Raw genomic sequence first — 17,616 nt, 5'->3', positions numbered from 1 at the left:
TGTCAAACGTCAAAACTAAAATCGATTTTCTTGCGTTCTAAAGCTAGTTCAATCAATCAAATCAAATTTAATGACAAATCCTCAATCCCACAAAATTTCATGCTTATTTTAGCATAACTGTCGCAAAAGAAAAAATAAATTGGATTTGCTTTAATTTCAAAAAACTTTAATAATTAAGAAATAATCTACAATGTACACTTTTAAATGATTTAAAATCCACATTTTGTATAATTTTTGAAAATTATCCGGCTACTATTTTCCAAAAAAGAAGCTGCCTTGTGTATGTAGAAAGGTGAGTTTTTTTTTCCTTTAAGACATTCTAGGTACATCGTGGGAATTATTCTGTAGAAATAATTATTGTTTTACGCATAGTATCAACGGTATTTGTACGGAAGATCTAGTTTATCTGTTGAATGTCTTTCATTGAAATTCAAAGTTTGCTTAAAAATATTTTCTAACTACGTAAATAGTAATTAGATTAATTCGTTCAGAGAAAAAAGGTAACATGCAACAATTTATTCATCTTCTTGCATCAACACCAGATAATTCTCATGGAACAACCTTTTATTTAACACTGGGCAATCCGTTTAAAACCTGCAGGAACATTTAAGTGATGAAAGTGATATTTTTCTACTTATTTTTTTCAGTACTTATTTGATATTTGTTGTTTTTTAATTGTTAGTGCACATTAGTATCCTGAACCAAAAACAGATAGGATTTTATCATCTGCTATTCTATAAATGATATCATTGTTAGTAACATGTATTAGAGCTAGTTTCAAATTTGCAAAGTATATTTAATTAAGAACATTCATATATACATACATCTCAATTAAAATGATGACAGTAGATAACAAGAATTAAAATTATCACTAAAATATACATTTATCAATGAGAAAGAATATTATTTTAGAAAAGCAATAGAAAGCAAATAAGAGAATGAACTTAATTACACCAAAAGCTTATATCAACCCTCCAAAGAAAGTTACACATAAAAATATTTTTAAAATATCAATTAAGGATATCATACTTTTATAGAAAAGTGGTCCTGTAATTCTGTACTAAACTTTTAACTTACAGGAAATTAAGGTACAAATTTAGGGATGCCTTATCAAAGAAGAATAAGTCAATATTTAATCAATAATTTGTAAGCTATCTTATCGTAAAATTAAACCAGGATTCCATAAGTATTTGTACTCTATTCAAGATCCATTGCAGCATCTTTCGGAAGCCTGAAACGATGTTACCTGTAATTATGATTGACTATGAAATGTAGGGTTTGTTTTGCAAGTTTCTTAACATATGTTATAAACAAAAACTTATTTAATTATTTTTTTAAAATACATTTAGTAAATTCATGTTAGAAAGTATGCTGAAATATTTATTTGTAGTTGAAATTATAGTGTTTTGATTTATGCTGATACTTGCGAATGTTTGCAACAGCGCTGTGTAGTTGAGTTCTTTTTCAGTTCACATATTGTATGTTTATCAGTTTCACTTTTTCTTGCCTCCTGTATTGTATTTTCATTTTCATTGTTGTAAAAGGCACGATATGTATGAAATGTAGACAAATATTGTACTTTTGTAAATGTTAATTTAAAGATTTGCTGTACCAATATGGTTGTTTAAAGTGGATGTAAATCGATTTTTAGATAAAAAAAAAAGAATAAATGATACGAGAATTTTACGACAGTTCTGAGGATGATGAAATGGAAAGCAAGTATCAGATAGATTCCGAATGTCAGGTTTTAACAAGACCTGACAAGGATATGCATAATCGTTGTTGTGGTGGTAAAGCTTGGTGCATCAAGGTAATTTCATTTCTATAAAAAGAATAATTTCTTTTAAAAGTTTTTAACATTTTTTTTGCATTCGGGTGCAAATGCATATTGATTTTCCACATGCTATCACATTTGTAACACCTATACTCGTGCATACATGTTGAATGAAAGAAATACATCAGTTTGAAATTATTGTGTGATACATATATGTTTACCATTGTTACTTTGTTTCAGGATATTTGTGGTATAATATGTGCTGTCTTGACATGGCTCTTAATTTTATATGCAGAATTTGTTGTTATGATGGTAATGTTACTCCCGAGCATATCTACATATCCAATATACAGTTACGTTAACATATTTATATTCCAAAGTCTAGCATTCCTCGCATTTGCCTCACATCTTAGGACTATGTTTACAGATCCGGTAAGATCCGACCCAATCGTTTTGTCTGAAAATGTATTCACATGATTTTATTGTAAATTAATACTTTTTCTTAAAGGGTGCCGTACCCAAAGGTAATGCAACTAAGGAAATGATTAAACAAATGAGTTTTCGAGAAGGGCAAGTAATATTTAAGTGCACGAAGTGTTGCAGTATTAAGCCTGAACGTGCTCATCACTGCTCAGTGTGTCAGCGTTGTATAAGAAAAATGGATCATCATTGTCCGTGGGTTAATAATTGTGTAGGAGAAAATAATCAGAAATATTTCGTTTTGTTCACGGTATGTATTTTTGCATAAATTACAGATAAATAAATTTTGTAAATATTAATAGAAAATATATATTTTTTCAGTTCTACATTGCAGCAATATCAATTCACGCCGTGTGCTTGTCTGTTTACCAGTTTATAACGTGCATAAGACACGAATGGCGTGAATGTAGCACATACTCGCCTCCGGCCACTGTTGTCTTACTTTTGTTCTTAATTGCTGAAGCTTTGCTGTTCGCAATATTCACTGCCGTTATGCTCGGAACACAGTTACATGCTATATGGAATGATGAAACAGTGAGTTAAGGTTTTAAATATCTCATTCGTTGTTATTATGGAAAATGCATTATTTGTTTTGGTTTTTGAACAAGAATTTACACATGACAAATTGTCATTAAGTGAGTAATCATTCTTAGCATATTATGTATCCTTTACATTACAGGAAAATTCAGACACATATATACTTATACAAAATGATAAAACCATTATGTAAATCAGGAATGAAAATATTTAAAAAACAAAATCTTAACCAAATCAAATTAAAACTATGCAAGAATTTAAATACCCTCCAAAAAATTAACACATTAATAAAATCAGTTAAAAAATTCAATATCAAGAATTTGCTGGTGTCCATTATTTTAACCGTAAAATGTCTTTAATGAACTTTTAAATAAAAACTTGAAGGATTTCTATTTCTACAATCTGTTCAATGTTTCAATTATCTTTTATACGCATTATTCTAATTAAGTAGACTAAACTCCGGCCGATTTGCTGGTCGACAAGACGACTCATATGTATTTACAGATTAGAACTGGAAAGGCCTTCAGGCCACCAGTAATCTTACAATCATAAAAAAAAAACAAATAAATATATAATAAAATGTTGATTTGCAGGGCATTGAACAATTGAAAAAGGAACAGGCTCGATGGGTCCGAAAATCTCGTTGGAAGAGCATTCAATCCGTATTCGGCCGATTTTCCCTACTATGGTTTTCACCTTTCACTCAGCCTTCGCCGAAAACGAAATTAGAAAGTTACCTTTACAGCGTGTAAAACAGTGTGCTGGGCGTTTGAGTGGACCGATAACAATTTGCTTCGCAACTATATTTCGTTGTTGGCAAATTTGCGAAATTTCAATATATCTATGTTCGTTCGGCTCAACCATATAGTAAGTTTCGCGCCTATTCTAATTAAAAATCAGTAATATAAGTTTGATTATTTATTTACAAAATGAAAATGATATTGGGTCGCGAAAACTGATTTACATACTTATTAAATTGTAATGAATCAATCAATGGTTCTGATTACAATCAATTCTCTTTGGAAATGTAGTGGTATTGGTTATTTCTTTTACTGAACTAAATATAGCATTGTTGTTACACGTGTACCCTGCGTACACAAATCAAACACATATTCAGAAAGCGGCGGTTTTTTTCGGTCCAGATTTTTTTTCGGGAAAAGCTTTGATAAAAAATACACTTAGGTACAAAAAAACTATCTGTGCAAAATCGCAACAGAATATATCATGAAGCAATATTTTTATTTCTATATTTGATTACAAATAAGTATGTGTTGTTGCTTTGTAAGAGTTCACTGCTATAAATATAATTTTAAATGTTCGTGACTGATAATGTGTATATGATGTAGTGCATAGATTTAGGGAAGCTTATATTCGCATTTATTACTTTATTTTTATATCGTTCACAAAAAAATTAATTGATATCTTAGTTACTAGCGAAAGATTTGCGTAGTATTTTAGTCATATTTACCTGTTTAGTCGTTTGCAATTTCCACGATCTTTTTTAACTGCCTACTACAAACAAATTTACTATTTAAACATCAACCATGTTCCGTTCGTTTATTGTTCTTGTATTTTGGCTATGCGCGATATAATGTGTTTTTCATCAAGACTCCCAAGTTGAACGGTGTCTTGAATTGTGACAATCACATTAATTTCTCGTCAGAGTTTGTGTGATCAAATTATTACCTATTAATCGGAAACTTTTATAGGCTTTTTGTTTTGATTCTCTGCGGAAATTAGTTCTGAGTTACTTCAACCCTTATCATCGAAAGTAGTTAAGGTACCAGATAAGCTTGTAAGCAAGGTACCTTCACAATCAAGCTGAAGCTTTATTTTCGTCCTTTTCTAACCGTTTTCCTTTCTCCTTTTCCCCCCTATCCTCTTTCCCCTTTTCCAGTTTTCATATCCATTTTTCTCTTTCAATTTAGAACGTCTTCAATGCTGCCACCCAAATTTCTTAGATATAGATACGTGCTCCATAAACTGTGTTTCCGTGTAGCCAAATTTACTCGAACAGTTAAAAAAAGTAAACCAAATTCGAAGGTCAAGCTTATTATTAATAACAACAAAAGATCACGTACATCGGGCTCGGGCTAAATACGTAAATATAATTAATAGAAAATGACAATATTAGCTTAACATTTGATGATATTAATTGATTGGCACAAATCATTTTGCCTTAATTTAATGTTTGATGTATTTACTTTTTAGATGTAGTTTGGGTGAAACTATGAATCTTTGATGTTAAACTACATTGAAATAATGATTGAATAGATCTCTAATAGCGTCGCTATTCCGGATTTGACATTAAAAAATCTATAATAAGAATTGAAATCACAAAATATATTTAATATAAGGATATATTTAATTAGTTAGTAGTGCTTAAAGGTAATGTTTAATATTTAACAAAAATGAAAACTTTGCTTTCAAATGGGTGTTAAAAATATATTTAGTTTGTGTATTTTTTTTTCATGTTAAGTTAAAAATTACGAGACAGTCGACGCCATTGAATCATAATAATGTTGATTTTCGTGATGTACTACCATGATGTCAAGAAAGTACCGGGAAACGTTCAGTAATACATAAAATGTCAGTTATTCATGCAAAAATTTATTTGATCAAAGTGTGGCTCCTTCAGTATCAATATGCTTAAGCCAATGAATAATCACATCAATGAAATCAAAATCAAATCATTTTTTTTGGAATTGAGTGCAGTTTTTGCAGCGATTTTTCCTTTATGTCTTCTACCAACTGAAAACGATGCCGCAGTGGTAATTTAAGTTTAGGAAAGAGAAAGAAGTCGGCTGGAGTCATATGTGGTGAATAAGGCGGTTGCTCGATGGTATTTGTTGAGTTTTTGGTTAAAAAAAACCGTCCACATTATGGTTTCGTGCGAAGGGCCATCCATGATCGTCGTGAAAAATCCAAGAATTTTCTTTTTCACAAATTTAGCTTTTTTGCGTACAGTTTGTTCTCTTAATCTCCGCATAACGCACAAATAATATTCGATAATTTTCGACCTTCCGGCAAGAATTTACAGAGCCCTACACCGCAATAGTCAAAGAAAATAGTCAACGTGACTTTGACTTTTGTTCGACTTTGGCGTGGATTTTTCGGTTTTAATTCAATTTACTGACTTCAAGGCAGGAGGACTGTTCTCAATTCGAAATATTTTTATTTCGAACATAATGTTCATGATTATACCGGAATTATTGGAGCGATTTTTCAGCTTACTTCATTGAAGTATTTCACAAACGCCCTGTATGTTTTACACATACTGTATAAGCGTTTTTGTTATGAGATAAGTGTTAAACGTAATTATTTTGGTTATGTATTTCTACAAAATTTCAACGTAATGGCCTCGATCGATCGTTTCTATTTTTATAGAGTTCACCTTGAAACAGATTATTTATTTTTAAATATATAATGATGTCAAAGAAGATCGGTCATTGAAGAATATAAATAATATTTGATTCTTTAGTGCTTGCATATTTCGTGTATGTATTTATTTAATTTTCAACTGTATTCAGGTAATTTAATTTCAATCTATATGTGTATATTGATCATAAGTTAAGTTAATATCTTTCGTTCAATTTTTCTTTCGTAATGCACACTATATTATGTTATTAGAATGCTTTTGACTTTTTGTTGTACGTTTTGTGTATATTAATGAAAATAGTTTTGGACAAAGAGTCTTGGGATCAATAAATAATTATTTTATATGCATATATTTGAATATTATAACTTGAATGGACATTTAAATGTCTACATATAAAATAGATAATACTGTCTGAGTCAAAGGGACTAATTATATTATCATCAGAAGAGTGCAACTAAGGAATTTGAAAGAAATCGTTGTGATTAAATTAACATGAAAGTACACAATAAATCAACGAAATACATTTAGGTATATAGTTTATGTATATTTATGGAAATTATAGCTGTTATTATTTTTAATGCAGTATTTATTTGTTGGCGTGAATAGTTTTGTTTGATAAAAAAATATTGCTAGAGTAGAAAATAGCATTGAATATAAGGTAAAAAATGGTTTTGGATAAGATTCTATTTCCTTCGTCTTTTTTTGCATAGACAACATAATCGATTTCTAAAATATGTGTACAATATATTAAGGTATCATTATCACCAATAAATTATTAAGTTTTTTGACTCTAATTAATGTTTTCGCTATCATGATTAAAATTTGTTTGTTGTAGTCACGATTAGTCTCAGTAGTTGAGTCGAATAGCAATTGACCGGAATCGATATTTTAAATTTTTCTATCTTCACTAGCTACTGTAAGATGCTCTAGATGTTTTATTAATTTTTTAGTATTAAAACCATACTGAGCACTCGCATATCATACAAATAATTAATATTATTTATTGTTAATTATATTCCACTAATTAAATAAATGTAATGGGAGTAGGGTTAACTTAAAATACACTCATAAACGATTGCTCGATTACTTGGCTATGAAAAAAAATAATCGTTTTTATGCAAATATTAAGTGTTTAATAAATCGATTTGTGAAAAGATTCATAAGGGCAATTTTAAAACGAAAACTCATTAACATGTGGAATGATTTGTGGTAGTTATTTAATTTTGTAGCGAATTTATAAAAAAAAATTTAGATTAACTGGAGTTTCGACGGAATAATCTAAAAATGTTTATTATTCGAACAAACAATATGCCGGCGACAAAATTTAATAAAAAAATATATTGAAATGAATACACAGTACAATATAACATGCAAACGATGTCACAAGTACATTTATGTAAATGTCACAATATATTTAACTTCGTAATTTTGGGTCATTCTTTAATATGAGATTTGAAATACCCACTAAATTTTGTTCGTAGAAATTACTTTTTAATATACACGGTCATATACATATCGACTCTTGAAAGGCAAACGTGACTAAGAGACAATAACTGCTTTATACATAAATGATAGGCAATAACCATATTCGATTCGCAAAAAAAAAATATTTTTAGGTCTATTAAAATCATTTTAATCCTACAGCTAGATTCGTTAAAATAGATTTTTTTTTAGGTATTTCAACTTTAAATTAGTCTACTGTAAAGTTCACGCATTGTCGTTTAGTCACGTTTGCCTTTCAAGCGTCGATATGTAATGTTGCAAGATTATTAACTGTTTAATGTACAAATAAGGATAACACCAATTGTGTTGAAAGATGAAGATGTCTGTATTCTGACAACTATTTTAGTATTTCGCTTCACAATGTGCCTCTACGAGAACAACAACATGCTATATAAGCTATAAGAGAAAATTTATCTATACAATTAGATTGTTGGTTTTTTGAGTGTAACATTAAAGTGCAATTTAGTATTAAATAATAATGTTTAAAGCCTCGAGCTGTTAACGTAAATCGTTTACTAGCCGTTTATATTCTACAAAAGTATTAAAATATTACAAATTAAATTAAAATATATAAATATATATTTTTTCTGAAGCCGGTGTATGCGCGAATTGTTAAAAATTTTGATATGCGGTTAAACTGATGTACTGTATTACGTATTGCCTGACATTAGTTCAAAACATGTTGAAATTGTATTAGAAGTTGATGAAAATTTATTAAATAAAAATATATATATTATGCGTAGAATTCACGAATTACAACGAATAATGCGATGTGACGGTTAATAGGAAATAAAGAAAAATGTTAAAGATGTTACTCGTTTATCAGTAATGGTTTACGTTTTTAATAAATAAACTTTAAGTATTAGGCCAGTTACCAACATAATATTAAACTATTAAGAACATGATATGTTCTCTTAGGATTTCACATTCCCTATTGCTGGCATAAAATAATGTTAATATTATAAGATTGTAATTAACAACGTGCACCCGACCACGCTGATGGTTTTTATATAAATAAATATAGCCATCAGTAGTTCATATTCCTACACAATTCCAACACTAATTGGGGAACACGCATAAAATTTTATTACTCAGATTGAAGTAATCCAAAAAAAATATGAGTATGGACTTTGAACATCGCCCTATCGAGATCGGCCTATCCGCCCAGAACGTCACATGGAAATGTCGGAATCATATGTGTAAACAACACAATGAACGAAGTGTTTATGTTTTAGATGTTACCATTCATAAAAAAAGGCCCGTTGCTATCGTGTTGCCAGTTCATATTCTTGTACACGGGTTCATTTATTTTCAAATTGTTTTTGTAATAAATTTTTTATTCGATTCCTGCTAAATATTATTTTATTTATCGTTTGTATTTATTTTTGGGAAATAAAAATCCCTCTGATATTTATACGGTAATGATTAGATTAGAGGCATCGTTAAGGTTCGGTTTATTCAAGTGTCATACTGAATCGTTGAATTTATATAAAACTTGACAAGTTACAAGACTTCGCGACTTTCTGTTATTGTCTGTACAACATATAAAAGTTATTGCCATCCCCATTACGTCCACCACAGATAAACTACTCGAGTTCAAATTGTGTTAGGATCTCGTTGTCGGGTGCATAGAATAATTAAAAAGGACCTAAAAACAAACTAATTAGGAAAAATGTGTAGCTAAAATATATATAATAGTCGAATTTAAAATAAATAGTTTATTTTTAATTAAAATTAGATACTTCCTTTGGATGTAGGAACAAAGCTATGGCGCTCCGATTGATATTGTTATACCAAATAAAGCAAAATAACGGCATTGAATAATTTACAATTAACTTATGCATCTTTATCATGATGTATTTATATAATAAAAAACACTTATTGGTATATGTACGTTTCACATAACAATGTTCTATTAATTATCTTCGATTCTCTATTTGTGACTACTTTAGAAAATATGTTGAATATCACTATTTTATTGTTTTGTACATAACCGTAGAAATAGCTAATGTTTGATTTAAAGAAAAATTTATACAATGACAAATTAAACCACTGAAATTGGAACTAAACAAACTTCTTATGTATGTTTGTGTAAAAGTAAGGAATGTAATCATAAGGTAATTTAAAAACAAAGTATTATTGAATTTGGAATAAAAATACCGTTGGTAAATTTGTATTCACAATTTTTTACATGTATGAGTATGTATGAGAGTGATATGGGAAGATTGTTTAGGTTCGATTAATAGATGCTGTATTCACCAGTATTTCTTTTTTAAATGTCACTGTAGAACAACGTCCGAATGCAATTGTAGGGATTGATCATAGAGTTTACATGTGAAGGGTAGCGTCTAATAATTTAATTAGGTAGTAATTATATTTTCAATTAGTTGTTTGTGTAGCTTCAGTTGAACAGGTAGAGCATACTCGATTTGTAATAGTTTTCGCCCAAAATTGCCCGAATATAGTTTAGCATACATTGTATTTCTTAACGAAACGGCAACTACCGTTATTATAACTTCTAAATATACCTATTCTTCCATGTTAACTCACTCGAATAATGAAACGTTTCAAGCAAACTAACACGTCCCAGTGTCTATTGCTTTTGATATTATATTAGTTTGTAACTTTGTAATAAATCGTTTTTTTTTTACAAATCTTATTTAATTATTTTTGTTATTTATTAAAAGACAAAATCACAAATTGTGAGACCTGGTGTTTTTCCAGGACTAAGTGAGTTTCCTGTGTAAAAATGTACCTACTTTTTGCCATTTAGCGTTTTTAACTAGTAGGTAAACGTAAGTTGTGAAGATATTTTTAAATAAATACAACATACGGCATTAGCGTTTATTATTTTTGGTCCTCTCAAATAACTACCGGTCACTGCGCATTGGAATCTATGAAGTGTAACGTCAATAAACTCTACGCAGCAGAACCACCTATGGTCTAATAGCTTAATAACATTTAACGCGAAATATTTCATGTATGATCAAGTTGAATTGTGGCAACAAACAACGTCAGTGCCTCAGTAACGTTCAAAGGGAAAGTGTTGTGTTACGGAACCGCGCGCGTCACTGTCCCCCGTTTTGTTTTAGCATATTTTTTTGTTGTTTCAAGGTGATCAACTGCTACCTATTGCCTATTTAGTTTTCTACGCGAATTCATTGCGCAATCGTCCTCTGTTTCTGATTAAATCGTGTTTTTCAACTGCAACGTCCTAGACAATCTCCGTATGTATGTTCATTGTTTGGTATATTCACGCACATAGAGTTTTAGTTGCTTAAAAATTGTTTTTCCAGATGCGTATAATGCTGCTCATATTTTGCGGTGCCTTATTAATAGTGGTGCCATCTATGTGTCGTCCCTACGATCCCGAAGACAAAAGCTTAAAAGATGTCCTGCCATCTAGCGGACAGTTCGAAGCGTTTTATCCACGAGAAACACACGGCATACCAAACGGGTCGTCGAGACCTGCTCATGGACATGGTAGTTTCTACAACTACCGCAACCCGGCGCTGGTGGATGTGAAGAACGCGCCCGCCTACGGTTTTCGTTTCGATGGAATGCGAAGATTTAACTTTGACGAAGAGAATGACGATCAGGAAGAGTAAAAATAGAATCTGTAAATGTAATAATAATGGTTTCATAATATTTTGCTTCTTCTGCTATATAATATCCCCAATACAGCAGTACATATTTTTGCACTATCAATCTAAATTAGGCCTTTAAAAAAAATTGATTCGTTGTGTCAGTCTTTACTCAAGTATAGATTGTTTGTACCAAACTTAATAATAATGATATGTATTAAATTACCGAATTATTTATGAAAAAGATATTAAAGATCTTAAACCATGCTGCGTTTTTTTAATGATTTCACAAAAGAGTGTTTAAGTTGCAAAAAAAAATCAAAAAAATAATAGTTTTACAAAACTCAAAAAATACGCTTTTATTATCAAATAGGATTGTATTTATATTGATGTGTATAGGCTATTATCAAAATAACCCTTCAACTCATATCTGTTCATAAAATATTTATAACTACTACTGATACCATGCAACCCACGCTTTTTTTACAATAAAATCATTTTTTTACATTAATTTTAATTCAAATTTATTAAGATTTATTTTCTATTTTTTAGTTGGATCTTCTATAAAAGCGTTTTAAACTATTATTTATTTTTCATTTTTTAGTTAAATTTAAATTTTTGCAATTTTTTTTTAAAATATTGAATTGTAATCGGTCCTTAATAAGTATGCTAAATTTCGAGTTAATCCGACGATTTGAAAGGGGTCAAGATCATGTTAAAAGATTCCGTTACATACTAACATACATACGTCAGAAACTAATAAAAGCGTATTATTAATATACATACCCCTACTTATTTTCATGATAACCTTCTCAATTCGGACCTTCTTTTTTTTGTTTTAAATGCAAGGTACGAGTATAATTGTATTGATCTCAAGACATAAACCGTGAATAATGCAGGATCTAATTAGAATTTTACAAAAAAGCGTAGATAGAACGGTAAAATGGAACGGAATTTAATTAATATTAAGAATATAATAAAAAAAAGTTATCTAGTAAATACATGGCACTTTCACGAAATGTAATGAGCTAAAACCTTTAATAATTAATTACCATAAGTTAACAAAAAGTATGGTTTGCCGTTAATGACGATTGTAATCTATCTATATCTATACTAATATATAAATCTATAGTGGTTTTTACGGATGTTCCGTTTTAACTACTGAACCATGCATCCGATTGACTTGTAACTTGGTATCCATGTAGAAAATATGTGTACTTAATGGATAGGCTAATATTTATATGAGTGTTGGACTCTCTACACCAGTTGCGGGGGCGTTAATGATGAGAATCTTTGCGGGAGTGAGGAATAATAATGTTAATTTTAAATGCCCAGCGTAGCGGATGGGTACAGCTAGTTATTCTATAAAAGTCCCAGCTTTCGGGGCTGTATAACGATTTTTTTTTAATAAAGCAATTTATATATCATACTAATGAAAATTTTACATGAGTGAAAAAAAAAGGATTTACATTATGCATAACCATTTGGTTAACATAACACAATTAGTAGCAAAATCATTACTTCCTTAAGCTTCGTTAGCTTGAGTAATATGTAGTTATAAAATGTACTAATAATGATTTCAATCTAAACAATTTTACATTATCTTGTGTGTTCATTACGTAGAGTCCGACCGATTTATGATTTCATGCATGGAGAATCAGAAAAAGTCATCGCGCTGAAGCGTACTGATGCAAGTGCAACCAGTAATGGACTCGTCGGTGCAATTCGACACGAGTGTCAGCCGCATCCTTCCCTACTATTAGGGTGCACCGGAGCGCGAGCGCGGGCTACTCACCCGAACATCCTCTCAAAAAATTCATGTCAAAACACTTAAGCCGCTTCGGGAAAAAAGTGTGAAATTATCTTAAGTGGACAGTGTCTACGAAACTCCTATTTAAAATCGGGCTAATGTAACGGTACCTCTTAGTAAAGATAGGAGTGTAGATAAGTTAATAAGATTATTATTATACATCATGTTGAGGTCGGAGACCGGCTTTTAAAGGCGGAATGTTTCTGAAACGGTGTATAAAAAACGACTGGTCTCCAGGGATCGGTCATTCCGCGCCCGAAGTAGGTGCACGCATCTTCGTTCCCAAAATAACTGAGGCTTTTTTTGTGTTAAGGCTTCTTAATCCTTAAGTCGGCTTCGAGCACCAGTATTGGGATAAGGCCCGCAGGTGCCGAACGTGGAAGCCGTTGTTTTGTTTAGTTCTTCTCATTACTGCAACTTGACCAGTGAAATGCATCCGGATATTAACAGAATGGTGAGTTGAATTATGAGCTTTGCGTTTTTACTTAATGCGAATTTATATACTTAAATAAGCATTGTTTCTCGGATTGCATTTTAAAATTATATACTTTATTTTTAATACCTAATAAAAATAATAATAATAAAAATTTAATTTTATATAGTTCAGAAAACTATCGAGTGTACACAGGCTGACTCAATGCTGTAAACATTTTGTCTCAAACTTAATTTCGCTCCATGAAATTAAGAACTTAATGAATTGAATAACTAAATATTAATATTAATATATAACATATAAACTTACTTGATATTAGACGTATACTTATTTTAGATTCAAGCTCATACAGATATTTATTTAATTTTAATATTATTTCATTAAGTAAATTTTCAGTTGAGATCCATATTCAAAATCAATCAAGAATCATTTAATTTTAATAAAATTTAATGTTCCTTAGTTTTATATTTTAATTTCGAAAGTAAAAAAAAAACCTCGAACTGACTCTTAAACACACTGTGTATCATAGTGCATACAAGCTCAAGTTAGCGTCAAAATAAATGAATGAACAAAACATTAGTTAATTAATTACCAATGCAGTCCAAACATGTTGGTACTATATTCGGTCTTTTTACGTGTTGTTTTCCAGGTTAAGGCAAGTCTTAGAAACCATTATCAATTTTGACAAACATTCCATTCATCTTATTGCGTATAAAATGTTAAATTTAGACTTTTCATTCAACAACATAAAATAATTCAAACGGGACATAAAAACTCCCTAATGATACATAAAAATCAATCGTTTAAGTTAAATCTCGTGAAATTGTCATTGAATCAATACCGGTCTATATAAAAGCCGAATAGATAATGCGTTTATCACTTAACATGTTTACATTGATCGTGCTCAGTGATTTGTCTATTGTTGGACAAACTTTCAATTTAATAGTCAATAACAAGGTTCAATGGTTACCTGATGAGAACAGATGCAGTGCAAGTCATCCCTTTGTTGCTCGTTGTCAGTTTTTTGTTAACCGCCGAGATCTAACGCCCAGCTATGCATTGAGTTTAATGGACATATCAACACAAATTGAAAGTGTTTTGAGTGTTATCTCATTCATAGTGTTATTTCAGATGCAATGACAAGCCGTTTTTTATATTTTTAAAGCATTCGTACTTCTTATTATTACTACAGTACTATTCTGGTAATTGAGAATGTGTTGTCTCGTCTAGTATTTTGAATGTCATTGACCGAATTGAAGACCCATGAAAGAAAACATTTATGGGCCGGGACTAGCGTAGCATTTAACGATTATCCACGGGTCGCTCCAAATTACTTTGTAATGTTTCCGTCTAGCAAATTATTGGATTTTTTATGTTATTGAAAAAAAAGCTAACTTAAGCTCTGATGTAATCTGATTCATGTAGCGTGTGAATGGATAAGATTAAAGTGATATACGAATGATTAGAGTAGATTATTCTTTATTGCACAACAAAAAATAAATATGAATTACAAATCAATCAGAAAACAAGAGGCCAACATAGGCAAACTTATTTCTAAAAGCGATCTATTCCGGACAACAATTAACAGTATCAAAAAAGCTATGAAAACAATCATAGCAAAGCCAGATTTTTTGAAATCGCTTTGTTCAAAAAGTCTTTGATGTTTATAAAAAGTTAAAAAACGTATAATTAAATCTTCAACATGGTCCAATCGTGATGAAGATGTTTTATGTTAACGACATACATACGTATCTAATTACAGTCTCGAAAGCGGGTTGTGATTGACAAGACTTGACCAACCTCTTAAAAAGATAATTATTAGATAGAATTGTCTTGAAAAATATAAGTAGGCTAGTTATGGGTATCCTTTTAATGGATCTGTTTATTGTATAGGTCGAGACATAGCTCGCCTCTAAACTATGTTTCTCAGGCTTTTTGGAATATAAAATTTAAAAAAAGAATAGTGTCATGAAATGGTATCTTAATAATTTGAACTTTTTAACTTGTATATCAATCACATGTCATTTTAACTTACCCGATTTCAATAAAACACACAGAAGCTTCTATGCGAATTATTTGTTTACTATAAATCCTTCTGTTTTATGTAATAGTTAAATAAATAATATTCTTATATCAAAAGTTCAGGCAAGACGACTTCACTGATTTTGTACGGAAGTATTTTTCTGTTAACCCAATAACATTGTATGTATAATGCAATGCATTAGAAACGTTAATGTTAAAATTGTTGTATGCAGAATGCTTTGCTGTGCTGTAGTTTTTTTTTTCCAAGTCTATTGTCGCCGTTCTCCATTGCTATTGTTTTATTTTACCTCCGTTCGCGCGCTATGTTCAGATCTGGAAATGTAAGTGGAGTATATTTGCAGATGTTCTTCCTCGTGAGCGTCGGCCTTGTTGCATCATCCGAGGCTTTCTTCCTGAAGTGGGGCTCGGAACCTTCGTGAGTACTTGTTGTCGCAAATTCTAGACTATTTAACATCATCATCATTATCCTGCCCTTCTCCCAGTCACCTGGGGTCGGCGCAACATGTTTTCTCCTTCCATACTCTTCTATCATATACCATTTCTTCGCTCACTCCCCTCCTACCCATATCGTCTTTCACACAATCCATCCATTTCTTCTTAGGTCCACCTCTTCCTCTAGACTATTTAACATAAAAAACAAAATTTTCAAGTTATGCTTAATTAAAGATACTTCAATGATTCCTTATTCGAACAGACAACCAACACAACAGAAGACATGGCTGCAACCGATGTCACCTAATATTTCGCCGGCCATCCGCTACCAATATACGTACACGCCTTATGACTCGCGCAAGATGTATCAGATGCAAGCACCACAATACCAACCTGAGCTTCAGATGCAGCAGAGCATGGCACCTATCCCCATTAGTATTCCGGCCGGTGCAAGCCTGACGCCTGTCTCTTTGCAACACGTTCAACTTGTGCCCTGCATGTGCCCAGTAGCTCCTGAAGAGGCGGAGAAGCTGCAAGAACAAACCGGCCCCGGTCCGTACGTAGCACAAACCTACACGCCCGCGTCATACCCTGTGGCACAGCAAGTTCCCGTCGCACAAGATAGCTCGAAGACAACGAACAAACAATAGCTTCAAAATTCCCACCAATGGTTCTACCTTTTTATGTGTAATTTATTTCATTTAATTACTAATAGTTCACATCAGCAGCATGTAAGTGAAAACCGCTAATGCATCTCTTTGTAAACATGGAATTAGTTCGTAAAAAGAGTTCATTGTCGCTATTATGTTACGCGAGAGTCATACAAATTGTTTAATTGGCGTAGGTTAGATATGTCGTGGAATAATAAAACTAGATTTAAGATTTCAGTCCATTCATAATTTATATATATACATAATTTTGAAGACTGATTTGTAATGAGACTGGATACATTTAATATAAGATTGATTGAGATATGTTTTTATTATTAATCAAACCTTTTAATTTATATGACAAATTTCCCATCCAGAGGCCGATTACTTTCGTCTTCATAACTAGCTACCTACGGTGTCATCCAAATTATTATTTTGATATAACATTAATTTAGTTGTTTATGTCACTCCCCTGCCCACAACCTGTCCTTCAAAATAATTATGGGCATCAGCTGTTTCATTGTTGCGTAAAATATGTACAACAACAACAAAACGACCACTTTTAATTCTTATAATAATGGTATAATATTTTCCAATATGCCCTATTATCACAACAACTCAAAAATGAACGTTAGCTTGTAAGTTTTATCGGTTACAGTTCAATACTAGTAATTACTTGCTGGATCTATTTTTTTTTAAAAGAATATTAACAAACTGCTTTCTATGCACCGTCCACGCCACAGTTAACAACTAAATTATTTGTTCGGTACAACTTCAAAATTGGAAAATTGTAATAATACGTAAGTGATATACGTAATTGAGGCGTTCAGTATATGTCGTAATATTTCGTAGCAATTGTTCGCTTCGTAAATGGGTGTTTTGTTTGATACGCGCCTTCACTTGAACGCAGTGCGTGCCGAGTCTGCACTCGGAAACATTGGAAGTTAAGTTACGTAAACACTTTCATTCTGTTTTCGATACCAATCAGCAG

General features: G+C 31.3%; 3 protein-coding genes across 7 annotated transcripts; all 3 read left to right on the top strand.

Annotated features, from left to right (window-relative positions):
• Window positions 1-10,510, top strand: LOC101736195 (palmitoyltransferase ZDHHC3). Of its 3 annotated transcripts, none has more exons than XM_062668702.1 (7): window positions 1-292; window positions 1,080-1,248; window positions 1,652-1,810; window positions 2,015-2,206; window positions 2,283-2,504; window positions 2,576-2,788; window positions 3,385-10,510. In XM_062668702.1, the coding sequence occupies exons 3-7, from the start codon at window positions 1,670-1,672 to the stop codon at window positions 3,541-3,543; spliced, it is 927 nt and encodes a 308-aa protein (XP_062524686.1). In that variant the 5' UTR covers window positions 1-292; window positions 1,080-1,248; window positions 1,652-1,669; the 3' UTR covers window positions 3,544-10,510. The 3 variants fall into 3 exon arrangements, with proteins under 3 accessions (XP_062524686.1, XP_021206028.1, XP_004929841.1); XM_021350353.3 differs by having other exon boundaries at window positions 1,080-1,271; XM_004929784.5 differs by lacking the exon at window positions 1,080-1,248.
• On the top strand, window positions 3,530-16,947 carry LOC101736058 (uncharacterized). Of its 2 annotated transcripts, XM_038013961.2 has the most exons (4): window positions 3,530-3,658; window positions 13,381-13,521; window positions 15,885-15,958; window positions 16,238-16,947. In XM_038013961.2, the coding sequence occupies exons 2-4, from the start codon at window positions 13,498-13,500 to the stop codon at window positions 16,623-16,625; spliced, it is 486 nt and encodes a 161-aa protein (XP_037869889.1). In that variant the 5' UTR covers window positions 3,530-3,658; window positions 13,381-13,497; the 3' UTR covers window positions 16,626-16,947. The 2 variants fall into 2 exon arrangements, with proteins under 2 accessions (XP_037869889.1, XP_062524695.1); XM_062668711.1 differs by lacking the exon at window positions 13,381-13,521 and having other exon boundaries at window positions 3,597-3,658.
• LOC105842174 (uncharacterized) lies at window positions 10,517-11,523 on the top strand. 2 transcript variants are annotated; one of them, XM_012693603.3, is made up of 2 exons: window positions 10,517-10,787; window positions 10,970-11,523. In XM_012693603.3, exons 1-2 carry the CDS (start codon window positions 10,656-10,658, stop codon window positions 11,279-11,281), a joined length of 444 nt encoding a protein of 147 aa, XP_012549057.1. In that variant the 5' UTR covers window positions 10,517-10,655; the 3' UTR covers window positions 11,282-11,523. The 2 variants fall into 2 exon arrangements, with proteins under 2 accessions (XP_012549057.1, XP_012549058.1); XM_012693604.4 differs by having other exon boundaries at window positions 10,658-10,900.
• Window positions 16,948-17,616: the final 669 nt, after the last annotated feature.

The sequence above is a fragment of the Bombyx mori genome, chromosome 1 (genome assembly GCF_030269925.1).
Source record: "Bombyx mori chromosome 1, ASM3026992v2".
NCBI classification, from domain to species: Eukaryota; Metazoa; Arthropoda; class Insecta; order Lepidoptera; family Bombycidae; genus Bombyx; species Bombyx mori.
The sequence above is the reverse complement of the archived record's forward strand: the minus strand, read 5'-3'. Positions and strand labels throughout refer to the sequence as shown.

Bases quoted from the DNA above. Each gene is read 5' to 3' on its own strand.
- LOC105842174 (XM_012693603.3), top strand. From the start codon at position 10,656: ATGATCAAGTTGAATTGTGGCAACAAACAACGTCAGTGCCTCAGTAAC. The intron at 10,788-10,969 runs GTGATCAACTGC...TTGTTTTTCCAG, and splicing joins TATTTTTTTGTTGTTTCAAG to ATGCGTATAATGCTGCTCAT.
- LOC101736195 (XM_004929784.5), top strand. From the start codon at position 1,670: ATGATACGAGAATTTTACGACAGTTCTGAGGATGATGAAATGGAAAGC. The intron at 2,207-2,282 runs GTAAGATCCGAC...TTTTTCTTAAAG, and splicing joins GGACTATGTTTACAGATCCG to GGTGCCGTACCCAAAGGTAA. The intron at 2,505-2,575 runs GTATGTATTTTT...ATATTTTTTCAG, and splicing joins AATATTTCGTTTTGTTCACG to TTCTACATTGCAGCAATATC.
- LOC101736058 (XM_038013961.2), top strand. From the start codon at position 13,498: ATGCATCCGGATATTAACAGAATG. The intron at 13,522-15,884 runs GTGAGTTGAATT...GTATATTTGCAG, and splicing joins ATCCGGATATTAACAGAATG to ATGTTCTTCCTCGTGAGCGT. The intron at 15,959-16,237 runs GTGAGTACTTGT...TTATTCGAACAG, and splicing joins AAGTGGGGCTCGGAACCTTC to ACAACCAACACAACAGAAGA.